Genomic DNA, 22,727 nt, shown 5'->3' with positions numbered 1-22,727 from the left:
GCCCTTTTTTTTTTTTTTTTTTTTTTTGCCATTGCTTTGGTAAGTTTTAGAGACACAGAAAGGAATAAAATGGTGTCTTCCCTCAGACCCGGAAGGTTAGATGACTCATTTGCATAAATAATTGTCAGAGAGGAATGTAATATTTTGCCCATTTTAAAGTTGGGTTATCTTTTTTATTATTGCATTGTAAAGGGCTCTGTGTGTATCCTAGATACAAATCAGATACATGATTTGCAAATATATGTTATCCCATTCTGTTGATTACTTTGAATTTTTTTTGGTGGTGTCCTTTGAAGCACAGATGTCTTGATTTTGATGAAGTGTGATTTGTCAATTTTTTTTCTTTTGTTGCTTGATCCATTGCCCAATCCAAAGTCACAAAGACTTATACCTATGATTTCTTCTGTTTTATAGTTTCAGCTCTTACATTTAGATACTAGACCCTTTTTTAAAGATTTTTTTATTTTTTTATAAACATATAATGTATCACTATCCCCAGGAGTGCAGGTCTATGAATCGTCAGGTTTACACACTTCACAGCACTCGCCATAGCACATACCCTCCCCAATGTCAATAACCCCACCGCCCTCTCCCTACCCCCCTCCCCCCGTCATCCTTAGTTTGTTTTGTGACAGTAAGTGTCTATTATGGTTTGTCTCCCTCCCAATCCCATCTTGTTTCATTTATTCTTTTCCTACCCCCCAGACCCCCCACATTGCATCTCCACTTCTTCATATCAGGGAAATCATATGATAGTTGTCTTTCTCTGATTGACTTATTTCGCCAAGCATAATACCCACTAGTTCCATCCAGGTCGGATACCCTTTTTGAGTTGATTTTGGCATATGGTCTGAGGAAAGGTTCTAAATGGAGTCTGAGGCATATAGCTATCCATTTGTCCCAGCATTATTTATTGGAAATGTTATTTTTCCCCTTTGAATGATCTTGGCCCCTTGTCAAAAATCAATTCCCCCAAAATATACAAGTTTATGGTTGGACTCTCAATTTTATTCCACTGATCTGTGTCTATCCTTATGCTAGGATCACACTGCCTTAGTTACTCTAGACTTGCAGTAACTTTTGAAGACGGAATTTGTGAATTCTCCAGTTTTGTTTTTTCCTTCTCCCCAATTGTTTTATCTACTCTAGCTCCATGCATTTCCATATAAAATTTAGGATCAGCTTGTCAGTTTCTTTATGTCTTATGTCTTTTTTCTTCTGCCAAGAAGTCAGCTTGGATTTTGATCCTGATATCATTGATTCTCTGGATCAGTTTGTGGATTCTGCAAGGCCTCACTCTGTGACAAACCCTGTACTAAGCATTTTACTGTCTTCATATCATTGCATTCTCAAAGAACCTAATGATAGAGGTACAGTTACCATGCCCATTTTAGACACACAGACAATGAGGCTTTTAGAGTGTTCAAGGTCCAGTTTCTTGAGAAATAGATTCAGAGACAAGATTTGCATGCAGCAGATTTATTGGGGTATGTCCTCAGGATTAACATCTGGGGGGCGGGAGGGAAGCTGTGTTGTGTGGCAAGAGTAGGTGAGATGGGATACAGTTAGAGCGGAGATCTCAGCTGATCCCGCAGGAAGAGCAAGGGCCCAGAACTGAGTCAAGGGGACTGGTTTTTGTCTCTCGTTATTGATGTAGGCATAACCTTGGGTGAAACAGCTCCCTCTATTCAAGGGCAGTTCATCAAGAGGGACTCCTGGAGCAACCAGGAGCAAACACTTCGAGCAGCTGGGAGAATTGAGTACCTGCACCCTAGAAGGTGGATGTGGGATATACCACAGCATTAACTACAAGGCAGTTATTGCTTGTCATAGGTCATGCAGTGAGTAAATAGCAAGGGGTAACATCTGAGCCCTGTCATTCTCACTCCAGACTCCTTACTCTTAACAGTCACACTAAATTCACTCATTTGCAGAAATTCAGTTAGTGTTTTAATTATCCAAAACATCCCTTGCTGTGGACTGAATATATGTGCTCCCCCCAAATTCATATGTTGAAGTCATAAACTCCAAGGTGATGGTATTGGGAGGGTGGGATTTGGGGAGGTAATTGAGTCGTAAGGGCAGAGCCTTCATGAACATGATTAGTGTCCTTATAAAAGAGACCCCAGAGTTCTCTAGCCCCTTCCATTTTATGAGCCTACAGCAGGAAGTCAGCAGTTTGCACTCTGGAAGAAGGCTCTCACCACAATCCAACCATATTGGCACTCTGATCTTGGACTTCTAGCCTTCAGAACTATGAGCAATACATCTATGCTCTTTATAATCCACTCAGTCTCTGGTGTTTTTGTTTCAGCAGCTCAGATGGATTAAGACATCCCTGAATTACATCCTCAGCTACACTTGCTCCCAACATCAAACTTGTGATTTTTGAAGTGTCTTGGTTTAAGGTCTTGGGGAGGAAATCTTACACTGGGGTCTCAAGACTCCAGAGTTTTAGAAATAAACTCTGAAATGGAGTTAAAACTTCCCCTTAGTAACTCTGCTTAGTGAGAAGTGTGGATGCTTCTTCGTGGTCTGGGCTTACAGAGGTAGAGTCTTTTTTTTTTTTTTTTTTTTCTTCTTTTTTTTTTTAAAGATTTTATTTATTTATTTGAGAGAGAAACAGTGAGAGAGAGCATGAGTGAGGAGAAGGTCAGAGGGAGAAGCAGACTCCCCATGGAGCTGGGAGCCTGATGCGGGACTCGATCCCGGGACTCCGGGATCATGACCTGAGCCGAAGGCAGTCGTCCAACCAACTGAGCCACCCAGGCGTCCCAGAGGTAGAGTCTTTTTAATGGCCATCCTGGCTCCTCAGCTCACCTCACTTCCAGAAGAGGATCCTGTAAACACTCTCTTTCCCAGCAGTTGATCTGTGAAATGCAAGGAGTCTTCTGAGCAATTTAGTAAGGACTCACCTTTCCTTGATTGCCAACATGCCAAGCCCGAGATCTGGTACTCTGGGAGATTTAAGTTGCTTTTGAGGGCAGAGCTGAGCCTCCACAGTCAAGGCAGTCTGACCCATTTGCTCCTGTTTTGCCAGGAGTCCATAATGGCTTGACAAACATCTGATCTCTGGCTACAAAATTTAGGTGTTCAGTGGATTGAAATAGAGGATTCTAAACTGGAGCTTATGAGGCCTCTGAAACTGGGTGCCATGTGGCTGGTATATGTTCACACATTGGTGTTACGGGAGGAGAGCTCAAGCCTCCCAGAATGAACTCCGTAACCCCTGACAAAGTATAAGGTATTTGGTTTAAAAACAAGCAAACTCCTTTGCCCCTCTTTTTTTGTCACTCATGTGTCCACTTCTTGATTTTTCCTGGTCTTGTTGAAAATAAGTCTTGGGTTGATACTCAGTCTGGAACTCTGGTGTGTCATGTGGATGACAGAATGGAAAATTGCAATCCGTCATAGCACTGCGCGTCTGGCAGTTAAACCATGTACCAGTGGCCCGGCTCGGGGCTTTTTTGCTCATCTGAGATTTGGGCATTGTGTTTTTGCTTGCTTTAAAATACTTGTTGGTGTTTTAATCTATCATGTAAATATTTCCATAGTGTATTATACCAGGCTCTATTGCAGAGTCTTATGTGGTGTACAGAAAACAAAAGTGACTTTTTTTTTTTTAAAGATTTTATTTATTTACTTGACAGAGAGAGATCACAAGTAGGCAGAGAGGCAGGCAGAGAGAGAGAGAGGGAAGCAGGCTCTCTGCTGAGCAGGGAGCCCGATGCGGGACTCGATCCCAGGACCCTGAGATCATGACCTGAGCCGAAGGCAGCGGCTTAACCCACTGAGCCACCCAGGCGCCCGAAAAGTGACTTTAATCTCAATAGGCCCTCAATCTGTTTGAGACTTAAATAGAAGGAGTGGGAAGTGAACATCTATTGAACATTCTCATTTTGTCAGGCTCCTAAAAGCATCTATTATCCTGTTTGGATTGCAACAATCGGAGATTGCAATTGTCCATACCCTCAACTAACAATTTTTTTTTTTTTTTTAAGATTTTGACAACTGAGGGGCGCCTGGGTGGCTCAGTGGGTTAAGCCGCTGCCTTCGGCTCAGGTCATAATCTCAGAGTCCTGGGATCGAGTCCACATTGGGCTCTCTGCTCAGCAGGGAGCCTGCTTCCCTCTCTCTCTCTCTGCCAGCCTCTCTACCTACCTGTAATCTCTCTCTGTCAAATAAAATAAAATAAAATCTTAAAAAAAAAAAAAGATTTTGACAACTGACAGTTTTTTGAAACCAGAGGTCTAGGGGCACCTCGGGGGCTCAGTCAGTTAAACATCTGCCTTTTGCTCAGATCATGATCCCAGGACCCTGGGATTGGGCTCCCTGCTCAGTGGGGAGCCTGCTTCTTCCTTTGCCCCACTCCCCTACTCATGTTCTCTCTCTTTCAAATAAAATGTTAAAAAACAAAAAACAAAAAAACACCAGAATGCTAAGTTTCAGAGAATTTGGAGAATTTATCCTTGGTCAAACAGAAAATAAATGAAGTATTTTTAAAAAGTACAAGTGCATGGGTGCACTTGTTGCTGTTAATACATTGGAGTGCTTCCTCTTTCCTCTTTACAGGATTCTCAGTAGGTGGTCAAGGAAGACCCTAGAAGTTCCTTTTAACTTTAAGCATGGGAGACAGGGACTATTTTACACCAGAGAGAACATTATCAGAGGAGGGTAAGGAAGAGAAGTCAGAACTGAAAGAAGGGCCTCCCCTTTCCCCTTTGTCCCACACTATGTATTTGACAGGAAAGGTCAACTCAAAGTAACATGGCATAATTTTCAGAGTTGAAAGATCTGGGAAGAACACTCTAGTTGGGCTTCCTTTTCTCTGGGAAGGAAACTGAAGCTATGAAGAAGGAACTGTCAATGCCACTCAAATGATTTAATAGTTAAAAGTATTTCAACCCCATCATCTCAGTCTGCCTTCCCAGGATGACATATGTCCAAACATATTTCTGCCCTAGATTTTTCCTAGAAAGTCCTAGACTTTCAAGGCTAACACTATGATTGCATGATTATTTGCTGTGTAAAATCACACATGCTGTGTCTGTGGGAATAAAATTACTACCTTCTGCACATGTTTCACTTACTGGATTATAATAGAAGCATCCCAGAGGTTCATGGTTTAGAGAGGGAGACCTCAGAACAGGGCTACCCCATAACTCAGGGTCAGGAAACTAACCAGTGCTAACTAAATATCTACTTGTGCTATATATGGTACTTGACACATACACATATTCCATTTAATGGTCAATAATAATTCTTTGAGCTCCATACTGGTAGATCTAATTTTAGTAGAGGACACTGAGTATCTGAAAGGTTAAGAAGTTTGCCTGATTTTATCTGGTAATTAGTCATTGGCGGAATCCATGTTCAAATTCAGGTTGACTAATTCCTACTTTTCCCCCCTCTACATAAGACTCCCTTTTTCAGTGCTTGGGACAGCAGGTGAGCATGCAGGATTTGGGATCTGAGCATGTCAGTACAGGGGAGCTGAGGATGTTCTTCTGGGGTCTGGCTTTTATTCTGGTCTCCTTGGCGAAATGAGCAGATACTCACCACAGAGTATGTGTAGGAGGTATGGGTGTCATTGTCTCTACAGTTATGAAAATATGCTTACAGTGGATGACACAAACAACGAAGAACAAGAATACTAGAATAAGACAAGAATACTAGAACAAGAACAAGAATACTAGAACAGGAACAAGAATACTAGAACAGGAGCAAGAACAAGAATAGCTAACATCATTGCATACTTACAGATATCTGCTAAGGAACCTATGGACATTGTCTGATTCAGTTCTCACAATGACCCATAGAGGCAGATACAGATCTACAGATGAGAAAACGAGCCTTGTAGAAGTTAGCTTGCCCCAGTTAACCAAACAAGTTTTTGAGTAAACTAAGAAGTTAGAAACCTTACTGTGTACATAGGTCTTTTTTTTTTCTTAATTTTATTTATTTATTTGACAGAGATCACAAGCAGGCAGAGAGAGAGAGTGGGAAAGCAGGCTCCCCGCTGAGCAGAGAGCCCGATGCGAGGCTCGATCCCAGGACCCTGAGATCATGACCTGAGCTGAAGACAGAGGTTTAAGCCACTGAGCCACCCAGGCGCCCCTGTACATAGGTCTTAACTGATTTCAGAACCTTAATTACTTTGTTGTGTTGCATCTAATATCAAGAGTGATTATTCATTCTGTATCTAGCAAACCAGCGACTACTAAACCACAGAAATCTTTTACTTCTGGGCAGCTCAGTTAAGTAAGTTTTATTGCCTGGTGTCAGACCTCTTTTATTTAGAGGGCTGCCAACCTGAGATAACCTCCTTATTTAGTTTGTTGGTAGTTATTCATGCATTGGGGCTGCTGTTAATTTTAATTACTTGTTTGACCTTTGACTGCAATAAAGTTCATCTGATTAAAAAGTATTTTCTTAACATAGAAACTTGCCAACAAATACCAAAAGCATTCGGTTGACCAAGCCATACATGCTTGAATAAATAACCACGGAGCTTATAAAATGTCTAGCTGAGCCCTTGACATTTGTAAAGAGACATTTATGACTCCAACACAATCTTTGCTACCATTAGGTTATTGCTAACATACCAATCTTAACTTGACCATCAGCTTTGATTTTCCCACTGGCAAAAGTAGCGTAAGCTTTTCCTTTTTTGCATTTTTAGTGTTATACAGATCTCACCCCACATAAGATACATATGCGCACATTCTCATATATACTTTCTCAACAAAAGAGGCTAACACAGTATAGACACTTAGCATTCTAAAATACAGAAAGCCAACAGAAACATTCTGTGGTGGACAGGGAGAGGGGCTTCAAAGATAACTGAAAGAATGTAAATTAAGCATAAAAGAGAATTTCTTCTTTGTTGGAAATTGGAGAAATCCAGTGAAGTTAGAGAGTTGTTATTTGCCAAGAATGTCCTTCTTGGAAGATGCTTGTAAATAGGGTCATTTTCTTTGACAGTTCTTGGATGCAGGGAAAGACTCTTGGATTTTTAAGTTTTCCATCCCTATGTTCTTTACTTAAATCTCTTGATTGCGCTCTTATTCTTTAGTGGTGGTATACAAATTGCTAGGCAGAAGTAACTTGGTGAAAATATTTGAGAGAATTGAAAAGAGGGAAGTATAGGTATGACATTTTGCTTCTGGTCAGAATTTTCCTATAAAACTCGTACATATGAAGATTGGTTTTGCTCCACAATTCTGAGATTGAGTATCCATAGTTATAACCTTCTCCATAGATTGTAACCTGGGATGAAAGGTGGTTTCTGGGTACTGGATCTGTATTACTGGCAAGTGAAAAAGTTCTTAAGACTTGGTCTCCATGTTATTTTTCTTTCTCTTCACCCACCCCCTTTCTTTGAATTGGTAGATGCGCTCTAGCTGTTAAAAATGTCTGGTGTTTGGGATGCCTGGGTGGCTCGGTTGGTTGGGCAGCTGCCTTTGGCTCAGTCATGGTCCCAGTGTCCTGGAATCGAGTCCTGCATCGGGCTCCTTGCTCAGCAGTGAGCTTGCTTCTCCCTCTGCCTCTGCCTGCCACTCTGTCTGCCTGTGCTCGCTCTCTCTGATAAATAAATAAAATCTTTTTAAAAAATGTCTGGTTTTTACTACAAAGTAGGCTGCAACTTTTATCAGTGGAAATCTTGGTTACTGAAATATTAGGCTTCCAAGTGAATTTGTGGGCTTAACTGTAGAAATTTTTTGACAAGCACAAAAATATCAAAACAAGTTGGTCCATTAAGTCCACTTACATTCATAAAACATTTTTCTCAATTTAAAAGTAATATATATGTTTATTTTAGAAAGTGTGTAAAATAAGGAAAACACAAAGAAGAAAATAAAATTCACCCATAAAATCCTATCATCCAGAAGTAACAGCTTATTAACAATTTAATGTATTCTTTTTCAGTCTTGTGTGTTTGTAAATGGCTGTGTGTCTAAAACTCTAAGATAATATCTGCTTTGTTGTAAACTTAATAAATATTTGTCGTATGGGAACGAGATGATTTATGTGACCAGGGTCTGTTTTGTTTTTGATTACTGTGAATGTTCTGTCAGTTACCGCTGTAAACAACATTAATCTGTTGTAAGTTATTCCTGCTTGGTACCTGATTTCCTTTGGGTATTTGACCTTGAGAGCCTGCTCTCTAGACTTATCTACATAAATATGATAGTACATGTTGAGAGTACTAATAGATTAATTAGATAATATAGCCATATGTTAATGCTAATTTTAATTTTAATCTGTAGTATGCCCCCAGAAGCGAGTGGCAGCATGGGTTATTAGAACACTGACCCTGAAGCCATGCAAATACGGATTCTAATCCTGACTCTGCAACTTCCAACCTTCATGTCCTTAACAAATTACTTAATCTCTTTGAGCCTTAATTTCCCCATGGCTAAAATGACAGTAAAAACCCACATCATATGATTATTGTGAGATGAAATATATGTACAGAGAGAAAGAAGTCACTAAATAAATTAGAATTAACCCACAGTGGGACTCAGAAAATTCCTTTAAGGAACAAAGCGTGGCTTATCATGCCATGTAAGTTTGTGTAAGTGAAAAAGCCATACTGTTAGAAGGCTAAACACCAGCCTGGGTTTTTCGCCCAAATGATGCCATGCTAAGAGCAAGTATAAGTGTTCACTCTTCAAAGAAACTCTAGGGCTGATGCAGCTGGCTAAATCTACACGTTGGAAAATTTCCTTCATTTTAATCTTGTTTTTTTGAGCAGTCGGGAAATTTCTCAGAGCCACATGATAATTGATTTTTGTTCATTTGCTTCTGAAAAGATGAGGGCCTTTTTCTCTCTAGTCCTTGGATGTCAGCTTGCAGCCAAAGATAATTTTCATTTTCTAAGCCCCTCCTATAAGCAACAGATTGTACAGTGCCCTTCTACCTGCACTGTCCCTTAAAATTGTCACAAAAACTTATAAGGTAGTAGTAGTATGCATTTCCTAGATATTCTCAAATGTTAACCTGCATTTTACAGATGAGGAAGCTAGTTGCTTGTTGTCTGTCAAAAAGCTGGTTTGATGATTCACTTTGCCATTACAACGCAACGAGATAAGACAGTCATGTCCATGAGTTATCCCTGGCCCCTGTGGTCAGCTGATATTGGGGGTAAATAGGCTAAGTCAGAGGCGATGTGTTTTCCCAGGCCCCGCCTCACCTTGGTGCCCAGGAGAAGGCAGAAGCCATGTCGCTTCTCCTTCCTCTCCAGGAGGCTGAACAAGTGCTCCTGGAAGACGCCGACCCTGATGAAAAATTGGCCGTTGCGCTAGCAGCCTTCCAGGTTGTCGAAGTCCACTCCCAGCGGCCTGAGGAAGCGGACGGTTCGGGGATCCAGCACAATTTGCTGCGGACGGCCCAGCAGCGGGCCTCGCGCGCGGTGTCGCGCACGGTCAGCTTCAGCACCCGGCGGGAGAGGACAGCGACGAGCGAGCTCCCCGCCCACGTACAGCCACCCGGGTGCGCCGCCGTCGCAGCTGATCCGCGGCTGCCCAGAACGCCAGCAGCGGCAGCACCGCCGGCAGCGTGCCCAGCACAGCGTCCAGCGCCAGCGCCTCAGTGCCACCGTCGGGCCCCGTGATCCCCGTGCCCATCGTCCCGCGCCTACTTCCTAAGCCTGCCCCAGCTCTTGGGAGATACTGCGCTGCAGCAGCCACTCCCTTGCCCCGTGCAGGGCCCCACCCCTCCAGCCTGTCTCGGGCTCCTGGGAGTGTCAGCAGGCAGAGGACCCAAACACGTAAATCCTTCCAAAAGTGGATGGAGCTAAGTATACCCCTTCATCACTGGGCTCGGGGCTTTGTCACCCTTGGAGTCTGTCCTTTTCATATTATTTCTTCAGACCTTTTAAAGCTCCCTCGTTGTACCCCTACGGTATTTCAAGATTACGTTTGTCGTGGTTTGTAATTATGTTCCTTGGTAACTTTTTATTTGATGCTGATCTATATTTTCTTTAGGGTAGGTCCAGTTCTTAGCACAACATGCCATTTGTGTAACCCAAAAAATATACCAATGTATATTGTTACTGGCTACCTATGAGGCTTCTTCCAAGCGCCAACGTCTGTTACTGTTTTTGTGTTAGCTCGATGTGCTTATGAATATTTGCCAAATTAAGCATTACCAAAAAGAATTTGAACTATTTATTTTTAATCCTAACAATTTTATAGGGTAAATATTACAGATACTATGAACCACTGAAATTACTGTTTCATTCCTCCTCAGCTTATTTACAGATTGGTGAAGGATTTAGCCAGTTAACATACTTCTCCCAGGTCACAGAACTAGTGAACACACAGATGCTGGTGTCCAAACATAGGACAGACTGACTCTAAAGTTAGTGGCATCTACAGGGCCTGCTGTTTCTTTGGTTTGTACAGTCCTTTTAGAAAGCAGCTTAGCACCAAGTTGCAAAGTGTTTAAGGTTATTCCCACCCTTTCATTCAGTAATCCCACTGGAAGTCTCTGAAAATCCAAAGTCAAAAAGAAAACAAAACAAAACAAAACACAGAATTGCTTACAGAAAAAGAAAAAAGCAAAATTCCCATTTATTTAAGTAAATATAAAACATGTATATTTAGTTGTTTAAGGAAAATCTAATCATTAAAGTGTTTGGGAAATTGCAATTATATATGTCCTTAAGGAATAACACATTGGAATATTATGGAACCATGGAAAGAATGTTTTGAAAAAGCTAGGAAAATGGTTATTTTTATAAGTAAAATAAAGCTGGATGTAATATTGGCTAATGAAGTATCCTTCCACAACTCTGCATGGGTGTTGATAGAATTAGACACTGCTGGGTGTGTATGCTTAGTAAATATTAATTGATGATAAAGACTGAGATGGATAATTTCTAAAATTTTTTTTCTACGCTTCAGATTTTTTCTATGGTGAGATGTTTTGTTTTTATAATACAACAAAACTATAAAGATGCCATAGAGAATGTGCTTGCTTATAAATTGTGTATGCAAATTTCAGCTCACTGTCCTGGAATGATCTCTCATTCCTACTGATAGATGAGGAGTGGGGGCCCCAAAATTTATTCTCACCTGGTGTCCCATCTGTCATATGTGTACAGTCTGGGTCTTTTGACTACAAGTCATTTGACCTTACCAGACCTTGAACTGTGCTGCCATGTTCCATGCTTTGCATTAGGAGACAAGAAACTGAATTCTGGTCTCTGCCCTGTCACTGGCTTGCTGGATGATTTGGGGTATCTCACTTTTCTCAGGGTCTCTCTTTCTTAGATTTTTGCCCTGCTGATTATAAGATGGCTTTCTTTCGACGGAGAGCTGTATCCAAAAGAGTTGATCAGGGGCACCTGGGTGGCTCAGTGGGTTAGAGTCTCTGCCTTCGGCTCAGATCATGATCTCAGGGTCCTGGGATCTAGCCCTGCATCGAGCTCTCTGCTCAGCGGGGAGTCTGCTTCCCCCTTTCTCTCTGCCTGCCCCTCTGCCTAATTGTGATCTCTGTCAAATAAATAAAATCTTTAAAAAATAAAAATAAAAAAATAGAGTTGATCATCATGTCTAATACTGCTCCATCTGGTCACTCCATCTTTTTCTCCCTGTTTTATTTTCTTGTTACTGTTTTCATTTTGTCATTATACCATTTTGTTGTGTTGATCTTTCCACATTTTGTGATATCATTTTCAGAAATAACCTTGTTTATTTTTTTGCCTGTTTATTGCATGTCTGCTTATGTAGATAAAAGCTCTGTGAGATTGTAACCTAGCCTATCCTGGCTGATATGGCAACAAAAACCCAACTCAAATGAAAAGGATAATTTGTGTAGCTTGAAGGGTTGGAGTAGCTCCTAGAACTTACAGAAGTAGAAATCAGGACTTCAGAAATGGCAAGTTCCGCATTGTGTGAACACGTAACTGTATGCACTTCTTTCTCCAACCCCCCCGCCCCACCTCAGCATTTCTCATTACCGCGTATCTTTGCTTTCCTTCACCCTACATGTTTCATCCATTTGGAAAGGAAGAATTCTGCCAGAAGCTCTAAATTCACTTGTTTCAATTTAACATTTCCAGCAGTTTCATTGCCCCCATGTCAGAGGGCAGCCAGTGGAAAAGATTCTAATTGGTTTTTCTTGGGCTATGTATGCTTCTTTGAACCAGTCACACTAGGAGTAGATTGTCAGCGGTGCTTGCTCATGTGTGTGTATGTTGGTGTTTTTTTTAAATTGTTAACATACATTCAATTTGGTATTTCTGTGCAAAAACTTATTTAAATCATTGACCATTTTGTGGTGTTCAGTTTAGGTAGAACTGCATAGTAATAACCTGTAGTCCACTTAACTTCCATATGTAAGTAGAGATACTCATATTTTCTTCTTATGCTCCAATGATAGTTTTGCTCTCCTCCTATGCGCCCTGTTGCTACATCCTTGAGTGTAGGAACAATAACTTCCTTCTTTTCTGTCCCTCCAATATTAGGAAGAAAGTGCTTCAGAGTTAGTAGCTACCCTCTGAATTTCTGACATCAGATTAAATGAGCTGCTTATTTAGCTGAATTTGTGGGCTTCTTTATTCATTACATGAGCTTTATTTGGTGAGGATATGATTAGTTTTCACTAATTCACAACTGTCTTTATTTTTAGTTTAAGAAATGCTATTCAGTAATGTTAGGGAAGAGAAAGAAATCATTGATCATTTCAATAAAGCCTCCTTCACATCATGAATTCGAGACTCTCTTATTGATATTTCCTTTAACTAATAGATTTTTACCTTGTACCTCATTTAATGATATGGAGAGCAGTATCTGCCATAGGTAGAAAAATTGCTCTCAGGATTGTTCTCCACGCAGATAAACTGCAGATTTTACCCTTGACATTTGAGTTAAAGAAAAGCAGACTTGGAGGAATCCATCAGAGACTGTGTCTAGGCAAGTAACTGAAGCTTTAGGCCCTTACCAGCAGACCGTGGTATGTGATGTAGTACTCTCACTTTCAACTGTAAACTTTTAGAAATACAGAATCTAGGGCCATAGCACAGACCCTCAGGGTCTGCAATTTAAGAAGTTTCTCAGGTGATTTGTAACCATAAGGTTGAGATGTAGAGAGAAGAATCAGATTTCTGGAAGGCCTGTAGGGCCTTGAAGGTTGGGCTTTGAACATAATTGATATCTTCAGGAAGCCAGCTGTCTACCCTAGGGATGACAGTGTTGGCAAATGGTGATGTCCTCCTACCTTGAGCTTGTGTGAGACATTACTAATTTGCTCAGGGGACTCTTTCTGCCAGACTTCAAGATGCTTGTCCACATTCTCTACCTACTCTGGTAACTTTCATGGAGACAGAAAAGTTGGCCTGAGAGTTAAGATCTATTTATCAATCTCACCTGGAGACCAGTTGTTGTTTGCTAAGTAGTGTTCAACAAGCAAAATAGACCAAAGGGAAATCTGGATTATTGAATCTTGCAGGTATGGCTTTTGGATAATTTGTTGGCCAAATAATAAAATCAAGGTCATGAGCTTGGGCCTCAGCAAACTGGATAATCTCTTAATCCACTCCTTCTGGTCTTGCTCTGTCTCCTATCCATTTGCTGTTCCTCATGCTCAACTCATTTTGAATTCCTCTCACTAACCTTCATCTGTTCTTTTAAGTTAATCTTTTCTTGATTTTTCTGGTTGGGGTACTTGGGAGAAGGATCATCCTAGCTATAAGCCCCATCTCCTGGAGGCCCAAACTCTGATACTGACTTGTATGAACACTGATTTATATTCACCCTTTTGAAACAGACTCAGACTGAATGCCTTATCCAGGTCATCTGTTTGCCCAAAATGTTACCCCCAAATGATAGAAACTGGGAGGATGGTTTAGAGTCCACTTCCATTGCCTACTTGAACAGGCTTGACATCGTCACAGTTCCCCCACGGTTGCCAAAGATGTAGGATCTGAGTCAGCTTTTTGAATTCTGTTTACAATTCCACTACTTCCTGGAGTGTAATGTGGGGCAAATTAGCACATCTCTCTTTTTTCAGTTTGTTCTTCTTTCTGTGAAGTGAAATAAATCTAGAGCCTAATTCCCAGGGTTGCTCTGGAGATTAATGAGAATTATGTAAAATTTGGCACAGTACCTGGAGTATGCTGAGGTTTTACTACCATTAATGTCTACTAATTTCATTAGTGTCATAATCTTTGCAGGGATTCTGACTGTGATGGAATAGGGGATTGGTCAGCGTCCACCAAAAACAATTGTAGGTACAATTTTCTTTTTAATATTATCCTCTTCCCTCCAGACTTAATTCTTTATTATCATGTAAAATTAGTCTCCTAAGACATTTAATCACCAGTTTAGTCAGATCCAGGGTATTTCCTCCCCCAAATTGTGTCAAGTTTGGTATAAACCAAAATAATTTGAATAACTAACCAACGTCCAAATACATCCGCATCAACCAGAACTCAGGCTTTATTATTGTGCAGTGAAAAAAAACTAAAACTTAATTCCAAGCACATGTAATTGAAGTTTTCAGAGAAAGATATTGTTCATAAAACATATTCAATATTTAAAGGAAAAAATGACATTTATTTGAAGAGCAGAATATACTTAGAATTGTTGGCTTATAAAAAGCCCATTTCCCCCAAGCCTAAGCTTTATAATTTCATATTAGGCAATGAAGTTCTTTTATATGATCTAAAACTGTTTAATGGAAATAGCATTTGACAGAGTAAAATGTTACATAGATGTATGACTCCAAAATAGTAGTATTTACATCCAATGTTCAATCTCCAAAGGTAGATTGCCCCAATACACTTTAATATATGCTTGTTTAGACATACATAAGTATATAAATGTAGAAAGGAAAACTGACATATATAATATGAACCCTCAGTTTCATCCAGGAGGATTAGGATACTAAAGCCAGGGAAAAGCAGACATATTTTCCCCTACTTTATTTTGCTATACAGTTGCCTTAAGGTTGCCCGTTCAAGTCAGGAATCGTAATGTAATTCTGAGACTAGAAATTGACCAAATATGCTCCTTTATCATTTCCTTTCAGAATCTGTCAAAGCATTTTCAAAATCAGAGCAAGTATATGGTGGAGGAAGAGGGTCATGAAGAAAACAAAGTGAAATCAGAACACTTCTGAGATATCCATGTTCTGATGTGGCAAGAAGATGCAGCTCCCACCAGGGGATGCGGCAACTGAGAAAAGTTTATGGGCTCGCAAGGTGCCGGGACTGGGATGGAACAGATGGGGCATCAGATTGAGAGATTTCTGGATTTTATCACACCCAGAGTCTCTGATTGAGAGAATTCTCATCAATCAAATATACTAAACTTTCAAGAGAAAATCATCCAAGTAACTGTTGTGTTTTTAACATAGACCTCCTTTCTATACAAGGGAAAGTGGGAAGGGCTTAATAGTCCATTTTGCAGAAGCCATATTAACAGTGTGCACATACCTAGATCATTATTTTCTGATCTTGTAAACCCCATGGAGGGCAAAATCACAAGGAAATGTGGTAACAAAACTGGCTGACTCCTGTATTCCCATGGACACAGATGACCATGTGACAATTCTGACTTACTCTTGCAAACCATCAGCCTGTAAATCGTGACTGATCTTACATTTTTGAGAAGGCCCTATTAAGGGATGATAAATTCACATATGTACCTCTTGCTACTACGACAGACCTCATCACTCCATTTGCCCTGAGCTGACTGGGAGAACAGGGCACAGTTTTCTCGCTTACCACCATTGGGCTGTGCACGGTCCCAGTTGAGGAAGGAGATGGTGACTCCATGGACATCAACAAACTTTCCCTCTGTGACCATGTCATTGATGCCTAACCAAAAGTCGTTGACACCCGGCAGACTTCTTTTACCATAGTCTCGGAGGGCATTGATTTCGTCGGAGTTCCTGGGGATAACCAAGGTTCCTCCCTTGGAGATGCAGTCTTCATTGGCTTCATGGAAGTGCTTCAAGCCTTCTGAAGCAAGGTAGCATTTCCTGTGAACTTTTGTGCCTCGGAGACAGACTGTAAAAATGTGAAATTTGATATAATAAGATGCCCCTTGAGTGTTCACATCCAGGATTGGACTTGAAAAATAGCAGTTAATATTTGTGGAATGAATGATGTGTCATCATAATGATGAGTTAATATTTATGGAGATTTTGTGTGTCAGACCCTGTGCCAAGCACTTTATGATGATGAACTCATGTAATAATCACAGCAATCACATGAAGTGAGATTTTATTACTCCCATCTGTCCATATCAGGATAGTGAGGCTTACAGAAGTTGTTACTTGCCATGACTTAATATATAAAAAATAACTTACATAACATATAAGATCATAACTATACAAACCCAGGTCTGTCTCACCCGTAAACCATTTTCTGGCCTTGTGCTGCTCTGATATACACATGTTTATTAGTTTGCACAGCTCTATTGTATACTGTTTCCTTGGAACTTTTGGAACTGGGTGGTATTTCATAATTAGTTAACAAACAAACACAAACAAAAGTCTGAGTTGACATATAGAGCAACAGTAGTTTTGTTATCCAAATAACTCAGCCCTGTTAACTCTGTTCAGGTTATCCAGGATAAACCAAACATAAAGATAGTTTTAGGGCGAAGCATTGGAGAACCAGGATCTGAAATTTGTTAGGTTTGTAATTGTTGGAGAAAACACTTAATTTTTCTGTGCCTCAGTTTCCTCATCTGTAAAATGAGGATCTTCATAATGGCACCTGTCTCATAAGTTGTTGGAGGACTAATGTGTTCATGGCTGTAGAGTATTTTTAGTGCCAAATGGTGGGTAAAGCGTTAATAAAACTCTGTTGCCTTCTACATGGGCATTTGATCTTCCTTTAGCTTCTGAATTCTGTTCCTAGAAAGCTGATAAAGGGAATATGTCAACAGTATTACTGGGCAAAATTGTTCATGGTAAAAACGACCTTGAACTGATAACATATAGCTGGCCTGGGAGTTATAAATCCTTAATGGAAGGCTGTAACTTTAGTCTTCCCTGAAAGTGGTAACTCATAATTAGACAGGTCTCTTGCAGGACCCATGAAGTTCTGCTTTTGGAGTTGCTATGTAAGATATTGGATCCTGTGGGTATAAGCCTTGTGGGCAAGGGCTGTTCTTGAACCCATTCAGTATAGCTCTATTTTCCTTACCCCTGGGATCCAAGGAGGGTCGCTCCTGGACAACAGGTGTAAAGGGCATAGCTTGCTGGGAGCTCTACCACTGTGTAAAGAGGAATGCCAAGTTGTGGTTCTAACCAGTGCCCTTCCGTTTGCATCTGGTGCACCATGTGGCCAGAGTGAGTCCTGTGATCCTGCGTTTAGTCAAACCTCAGCAGATCTCCGAGTAGGCACTTAGTAAACATCTAATGAATGCTAATATTTATAATAATAATAATATAATAATAATGCTAATTATTTTTGCCAATCAGTATTTGCTTAAATTCTGTTTCTTTGCATATTAGAGAAGAATTATGGATAAATTTTTTAAAATGCATTGTTGAAATGTGTGTTTGTATTTCTATACTATCCATATATAGGAGAAGGGAGTGGAAAATCAAGCTGATTTCCCCAAACAGCTGTCTCCTCAGCTTTTTTTTTTTTTTCCAGCTTTTGAGTCCTTTTCTCCTGGACACCTCTCTGGGTTGTCAATGTCTCTTTTAAAATTGTCACCTAGAATTTGACATGTACCCTAGGTATGGTTTGAATTTCTGGCAAATCATGATTTCCTGTCTCTTTTGAGACGAAGTATTGATGAGTCAGGTCTTACCTGTCTGTAGGGCTTGCATTTCCTTCAGGGCATTGACTTCTCTCCAGAGCTTTTCAACTTGAGTCTTCAGGTCTCCATCCTTTTCTGGGGATATTTTAGGGTGGGGTAGGGTAGGAGGAATGAAAAGCATATTATTAAGATAAGATAAAAATAAAATTAAAGCTATGGAACCCAGAATCTAAGGTGAGGGTGGTTTTGTTGAAACTGAGCCAAGTGTACGTGAGAATTAATGCGTGAAAATAAGTTGGCCATGAAGGTTCATAAGAGCTTGGTTGTGGTAATAATACTAGATGATCCTTCTGTGAGAGAGGGCTGCTGTGCCTCTCCCCCATCCTGTGGGACTCTCCCTCCATCAGGCGTCAGACTTACTGATTTTCAGAGCATCTTAGACCAAGGTATGTCATCTCAGGATCCATTCCTTTGGGTTCCTCCTGCCAGGAACAAACACTCTTGCTTCAGCACTTGTCCATCTCCTCACTGAACTGAAATCTCTTTTCTGGAATCCTTTTCCGGTTATCATCTCTATACTAGCATCTGTCTGACTAATCTCTTTTCTTTGAACCTTTACTTTTCTTCAGAGCACTTTTCTCTATAATTCTTTTTACTTACTTAATTTTGGGTGTCTTACTGTCCATGGTGCTCCTGAAGCTTAACACAATGCTTGGCACATAATAGCTGTTCATAATGCTTGTTGAATGAATGAACAAGATTCTAGGACTGATGGGGTCTATCTTAGAAATAGACAGTTTGAACTCTTTGGAGGCAAGAATTATAATAAACTGTAATAAATAACAAAAAAATACTAAGAACCATCATACACTGTGTACAGGCGCTTAATTCTTTCAGTATTCCTGTGAAATAGACATCATTACTGTCCTCAGTTCACAGAAGAAATAGAGGCACAGGAATGAACCTGCTTTAGGCCAGCCAGTGAATAAGGTGCAATTAGCATTTGACTCTGTCTTACTCCAAGTCTGTGATCTGCTCCTGCACAGTAACTGCCTGATCCCTAGCACATGGCCTTGGACTGAGAAGATGCTTAAAGCTCGGTATGAACTGTCACCACCTGCCTTCTTACATAGATGCCATAAGGGGAATTTGTGTTCTATCCTGGATTTTTCAGGATAGTCCTAAATCCACACATGCTGATTCAGCATCCTCTTAAACATAAGCTTTGCAAGCCAGGTATTTCCACATTGAGTTAGGAAAGCCTTCTGGGTTCCCAGGAGTGGACCCCATCTGTGTTTCATGTGATATTGCACATCATTTCTGAAAGCATCCAGTAGCTTAGCTCAGAAATACAGTACCCCAAGAATTTCCTCAAAGAGACCATTCAATCCAGAATAAATGTAAGGGTACATTCAGAATGCAGAACCACCAACTGTTGGAGGCCAGGCTCACCAAGGCCACTGAAGACTTTCTTCCAAGTTTCAAGTTGTCAGCCATACAAATGTCATCCCCTTTCTCTCTCAGCTTCCTGCTCCATTCCATATAAATATGTGGCCTCTACAGGGAAGCTGTAACGTTGTAATTAACATGAAGACATGAATAATATTAGGCTCCTGGGAGATCATTATGGGAATCATTATCCAGGTGACTTGGCTTCTCCTTCTAACCTTTGTGACAAATGCAGATGTGTTTTGTCTACAGTGAATACAGGGACTAACTATTTCAATGTAAAATTGAATTTTATTTGTTTCTGCAACATATAATTTATTGAGACCTATGAGTCAAATACCAGGGAAATTTTGTTTTTTAGTTAAATAAGTCCCTTGTTTGCCATTTTGAGTAGAACAAAAACAAAAACAACAACAACAAACTCCCTCTCATTTTATTATTGTTTTTCTCCAGAAGTAGCTTCCGTGTAGAAATGCAGAATTAATCTGGAAAATCACCAGTAAACCTATGGAATATATATATACCTCCACCTCATGAACAACCAAAGAAATGTCAACCTTCGTAACAGTCAAAGAAATGCAAATTAAAAGAGAGGCATTTTGTTTTTTGGTGAGGTTGACTGAGCTTAAGCTGTGATACAATGTTAAGTTAAGTTGTCAAGGTGTGTGGGAATGGCCATATACTGACGATGGGAGCAGTGTAGGTTGACACTATTATTTTGGGAGACAGTTGGAAAGTGTAATGAAGCTGCAGTTTTCTAGAGGAGTATCTTCACTGAGGCAGTGGATCAAAAACAAAATAGATGGGAAGCCACACAGAAGTTCACCAGGAGGGGCACCTGGGTTGCTCAGTGGTTAAAACCTCTGCCTTTGGCTCCGGTCATGACCTCAGGGTCCTGGTATCGAGCCCTGCATCGGGCTCCCTGCTCAGTGGAGAGCCTGCTTCCCCGCTTTCTCTCTCTGCCTGCCTCTCTGCCTCCTTGTGATCTTTGTCTGTCAAATAAATAAATAAAATCTTAAAAAAAAAAAAAGAAGTTCACCAGGAGACAACAGATGACATGAATCATGACCCATCTATATAGTGGAATATTATGCAGCCTCTAGAAGGACCTTATGTTGATAGTTATCCAAGATTTGGTAGATGAAATAAATTAATAGCCAGTCCTTATTTGGCTAAAAATAGAAGGGTTTAATTGGGAATGTTATTTTAACTGAAAATGTTATTTCCCAATAAGTAATAATGGGTAGTTCTGTGAAGAGGTTTGAAAGAGGAAAAAAAAAAACAGCCTTCACTTTTGATTTCATAAAGTTGGTTATAATCCCCAGGTACTTAAAATGTTTTCGAGTTGTATGTGTTAGTAGAGAGAGAAGTGCTTGGTAAGTTTAGGCTTACTGCTTCACTTACTGCTGTAGAATCTGTTTTCTTGGACTTCCTAGCAAAAACTCACAAAAATTCCTTTGGGAGGATGACGCTGAAGAGGTGTGCACAGTCAGTTAAAAGGCAAACAAGGAAAAGCATGTGTGCGCACTTGCGTGTGGTTAGGGATGGGGTGGGGTGAGAGCTACATGACCTGAACCAAATGATCTCAGAAACATCCCCACAGCACACACACACACACACACATCCATATGTTCACACCCCTTCCCACATCCCTGCTGGGTAGTCACTGCTTTGCCACACACACACACACACACACACACACACACATCCACATGTTCACACCCCTTCCCACATCCCTGCTGGGTGGTCACTGCTTTGCCACTGCTTCCCAGCAGTGAAGAGATGCTGACACCAAAAATACACCCTATCATCACACAGTATCTCCTACTTCCCCCTTTCCCCTGCCCTCATCTTCACCAGTATACTTTATCACTCCTGATATTTTAATCTTCCATTTAAAAGAGGTAACAGGAAAGTTTAATATTGTATGAGAGAAAAGATTCCACTGAAGAAACCTTGTATCAGACTGAAATCATAGAAATAAATACCCCCTTTGCAAGGCACTTTATAGTATCCAAAACACAACCCCTGAGACAAGCCTCCTTTTACCCACCACCCATCCATGTGTGTCAAGTCTGGCTTGCACTTTGTTGGTATGTTTCCTGTGTTTTGTTACTACTGAAGTGAAATCGATAAGGAAGTAGTGTCATAATATTGACCTTGAAATACGCTGAAACGAAAATGAAAATGACTCAGAGGATGAGATAAAACATCACTCTTTGTCTCCCTTGATGCTTTTTCCTTCATGCTGTGCTTCCAGCATATTGCAAATAAATTGCTCTCATCTTTGTTCTTTGCAAGAATTTTTTTTTTTTTTAAAGATTTACTTACTTGAGAGAAAAAGAGAGTGAACAGGGAGAGAGGCAGAGGGAGAGAGAGAATGCCAGGCCGACTCCCGCTGAGTGCAGAGCCCAACGCAAGGCTCAGTCTCACGACCCTGAGATCATGACCTGAGCTGAAATCGAGACGATCACTTAACTGACTGAGCCCCCCAAGAACCCCTGTTTTTTTCTCTTTTGCCTCTTAACCCAGTTCAAGCCACCCAGACTTTAGGATTGCTTAGAGAATCAGTTTTGCATTAAAATATTTTTGAATGCTATATGACTTTGCATAATGACATATCTTTAAATTTGAAAACAGATTCAATTTCTTTCTGACATGAAAAAACTTAAATGTGTAGGATAGACTGTCTTTACATTGTCAAGGGTATGAAAATATATCTGCGTGATAACCGGTGAGAAAATGGTCTAACTTTGACTATACTTTTAATAAGATTATAGTTATCTTACAAATATATTTGAACAGTTATACAGTATCTAGGAATGAAACAGTATATTCTAATTACTGTCAGTCTATTCTACTTGATGTGTTGTTCATAATAACCAGATATCCACCTATCCAGGTTAACTTGCTCTGAAGAACATTCTGCCTGGCTAAGCTCACTTGAGAAAGGATATACAATACAGACATTTTTTCCTATTAAAAAAAAAGGACCTACGTGTGATTCCTTTAAATATCAAAATGTTCCAGAAAATTAAAAGGTCACTCAGTCCATGAACTGCCATATCTGCATGATAGCATGGTGCTATCACCAGAGGCAGTTGTGCTGGAGGAGTCTGGAAATGAACATTGCCCAGGCCCTCCCCACACTGCACACGCCTAGAATTTTGCTGGCCTGAAAAGCCCCGTTACCTTTCACTCGGCGTTTACTGTGCTTCTTGGCTTTAAATTTGGACGTGTGGCTGGTGGTCTGGTCCAGGAGTAAGGTGATAACCAGGATGTAAATTACAAGTCCATTCTTTGCCATGGCTCTTGGTCAGGTCTGGTGCCCACTCTGCCAGCTCCAGTGAAGTAGCGGAGAGCAAGAAGGCTGCACAGCCTCATCTTGCCCTGGAGCGCCTGGGGCCAGCTTTATAAAAGTGCGTGTGAAGGTTGGCTGGACTCCTGCTGACGAAATGTTTGGATTCCTAGGCTGCCCACAGTATGAGGTGGCCCCTTGTTCTTGTGTCTCATGTTAGACTTTTCTTGTTTTTAATGTTCCTATTA

At 40.6% G+C, this 22,727-nt stretch overlaps 1 protein-coding gene and 1 long non-coding RNA gene across 2 annotated transcripts in view; one reads left to right on the top strand and one right to left on the bottom strand.

Annotated features, from left to right (window-relative positions):
- The window catches only part of LOC116580301, an 80,957-nt gene that overhangs the window by 14,126 nt on the left and 44,104 nt on the right, over positions 1-22,727 (top strand). The gene's annotated exons all lie outside the window — the stretch shown is intronic.
- On the bottom strand, positions 14,430-22,582 carry CLEC3A (C-type lectin domain family 3 member A). The gene is made up of 3 exons (XM_032326534.1): positions 22,374-22,582; positions 17,784-17,867; positions 14,430-16,021 (listed from the first exon to the last, which is right to left on the bottom strand). Exons 1-3 carry the CDS (start codon positions 22,486-22,488, stop codon positions 15,630-15,632), a joined length of 591 nt encoding a protein of 196 aa, XP_032182425.1. The 5' UTR covers positions 22,489-22,582; the 3' UTR covers positions 14,430-15,629.

This window comes from Mustela erminea, chromosome 19 (assembly GCF_009829155.1).
Source record: "Mustela erminea isolate mMusErm1 chromosome 19, mMusErm1.Pri, whole genome shotgun sequence".
Taxonomy (NCBI): domain Eukaryota; kingdom Metazoa; phylum Chordata; class Mammalia; order Carnivora; family Mustelidae; genus Mustela; species Mustela erminea.
Note: the sequence above shows the minus strand (reverse complement) of the source record. Positions and strands in the feature narration are given on the sequence as shown.

Coding starts and splice junctions, on each gene's coding strand:
- CLEC3A (XM_032326534.1), bottom strand. CDS start 22,488: ATGGCAAAGAATGGACTTGTAATTTACATCCTGGTTATCACCTTACTC. Junction 17,868..22,373: donor CAGTAAACGCCGAGTGAAAG/GTAACGGGGCTT, acceptor AAATATCCCCAG/AAAAGGATGGAGACCTGAAG. Junction 16,022..17,783: donor AATGCAAGCCCTACAGACAG/GTAAGACCTGAC, acceptor ACATTTTTACAG/TCTGTCTCCGAGGCACAAAA.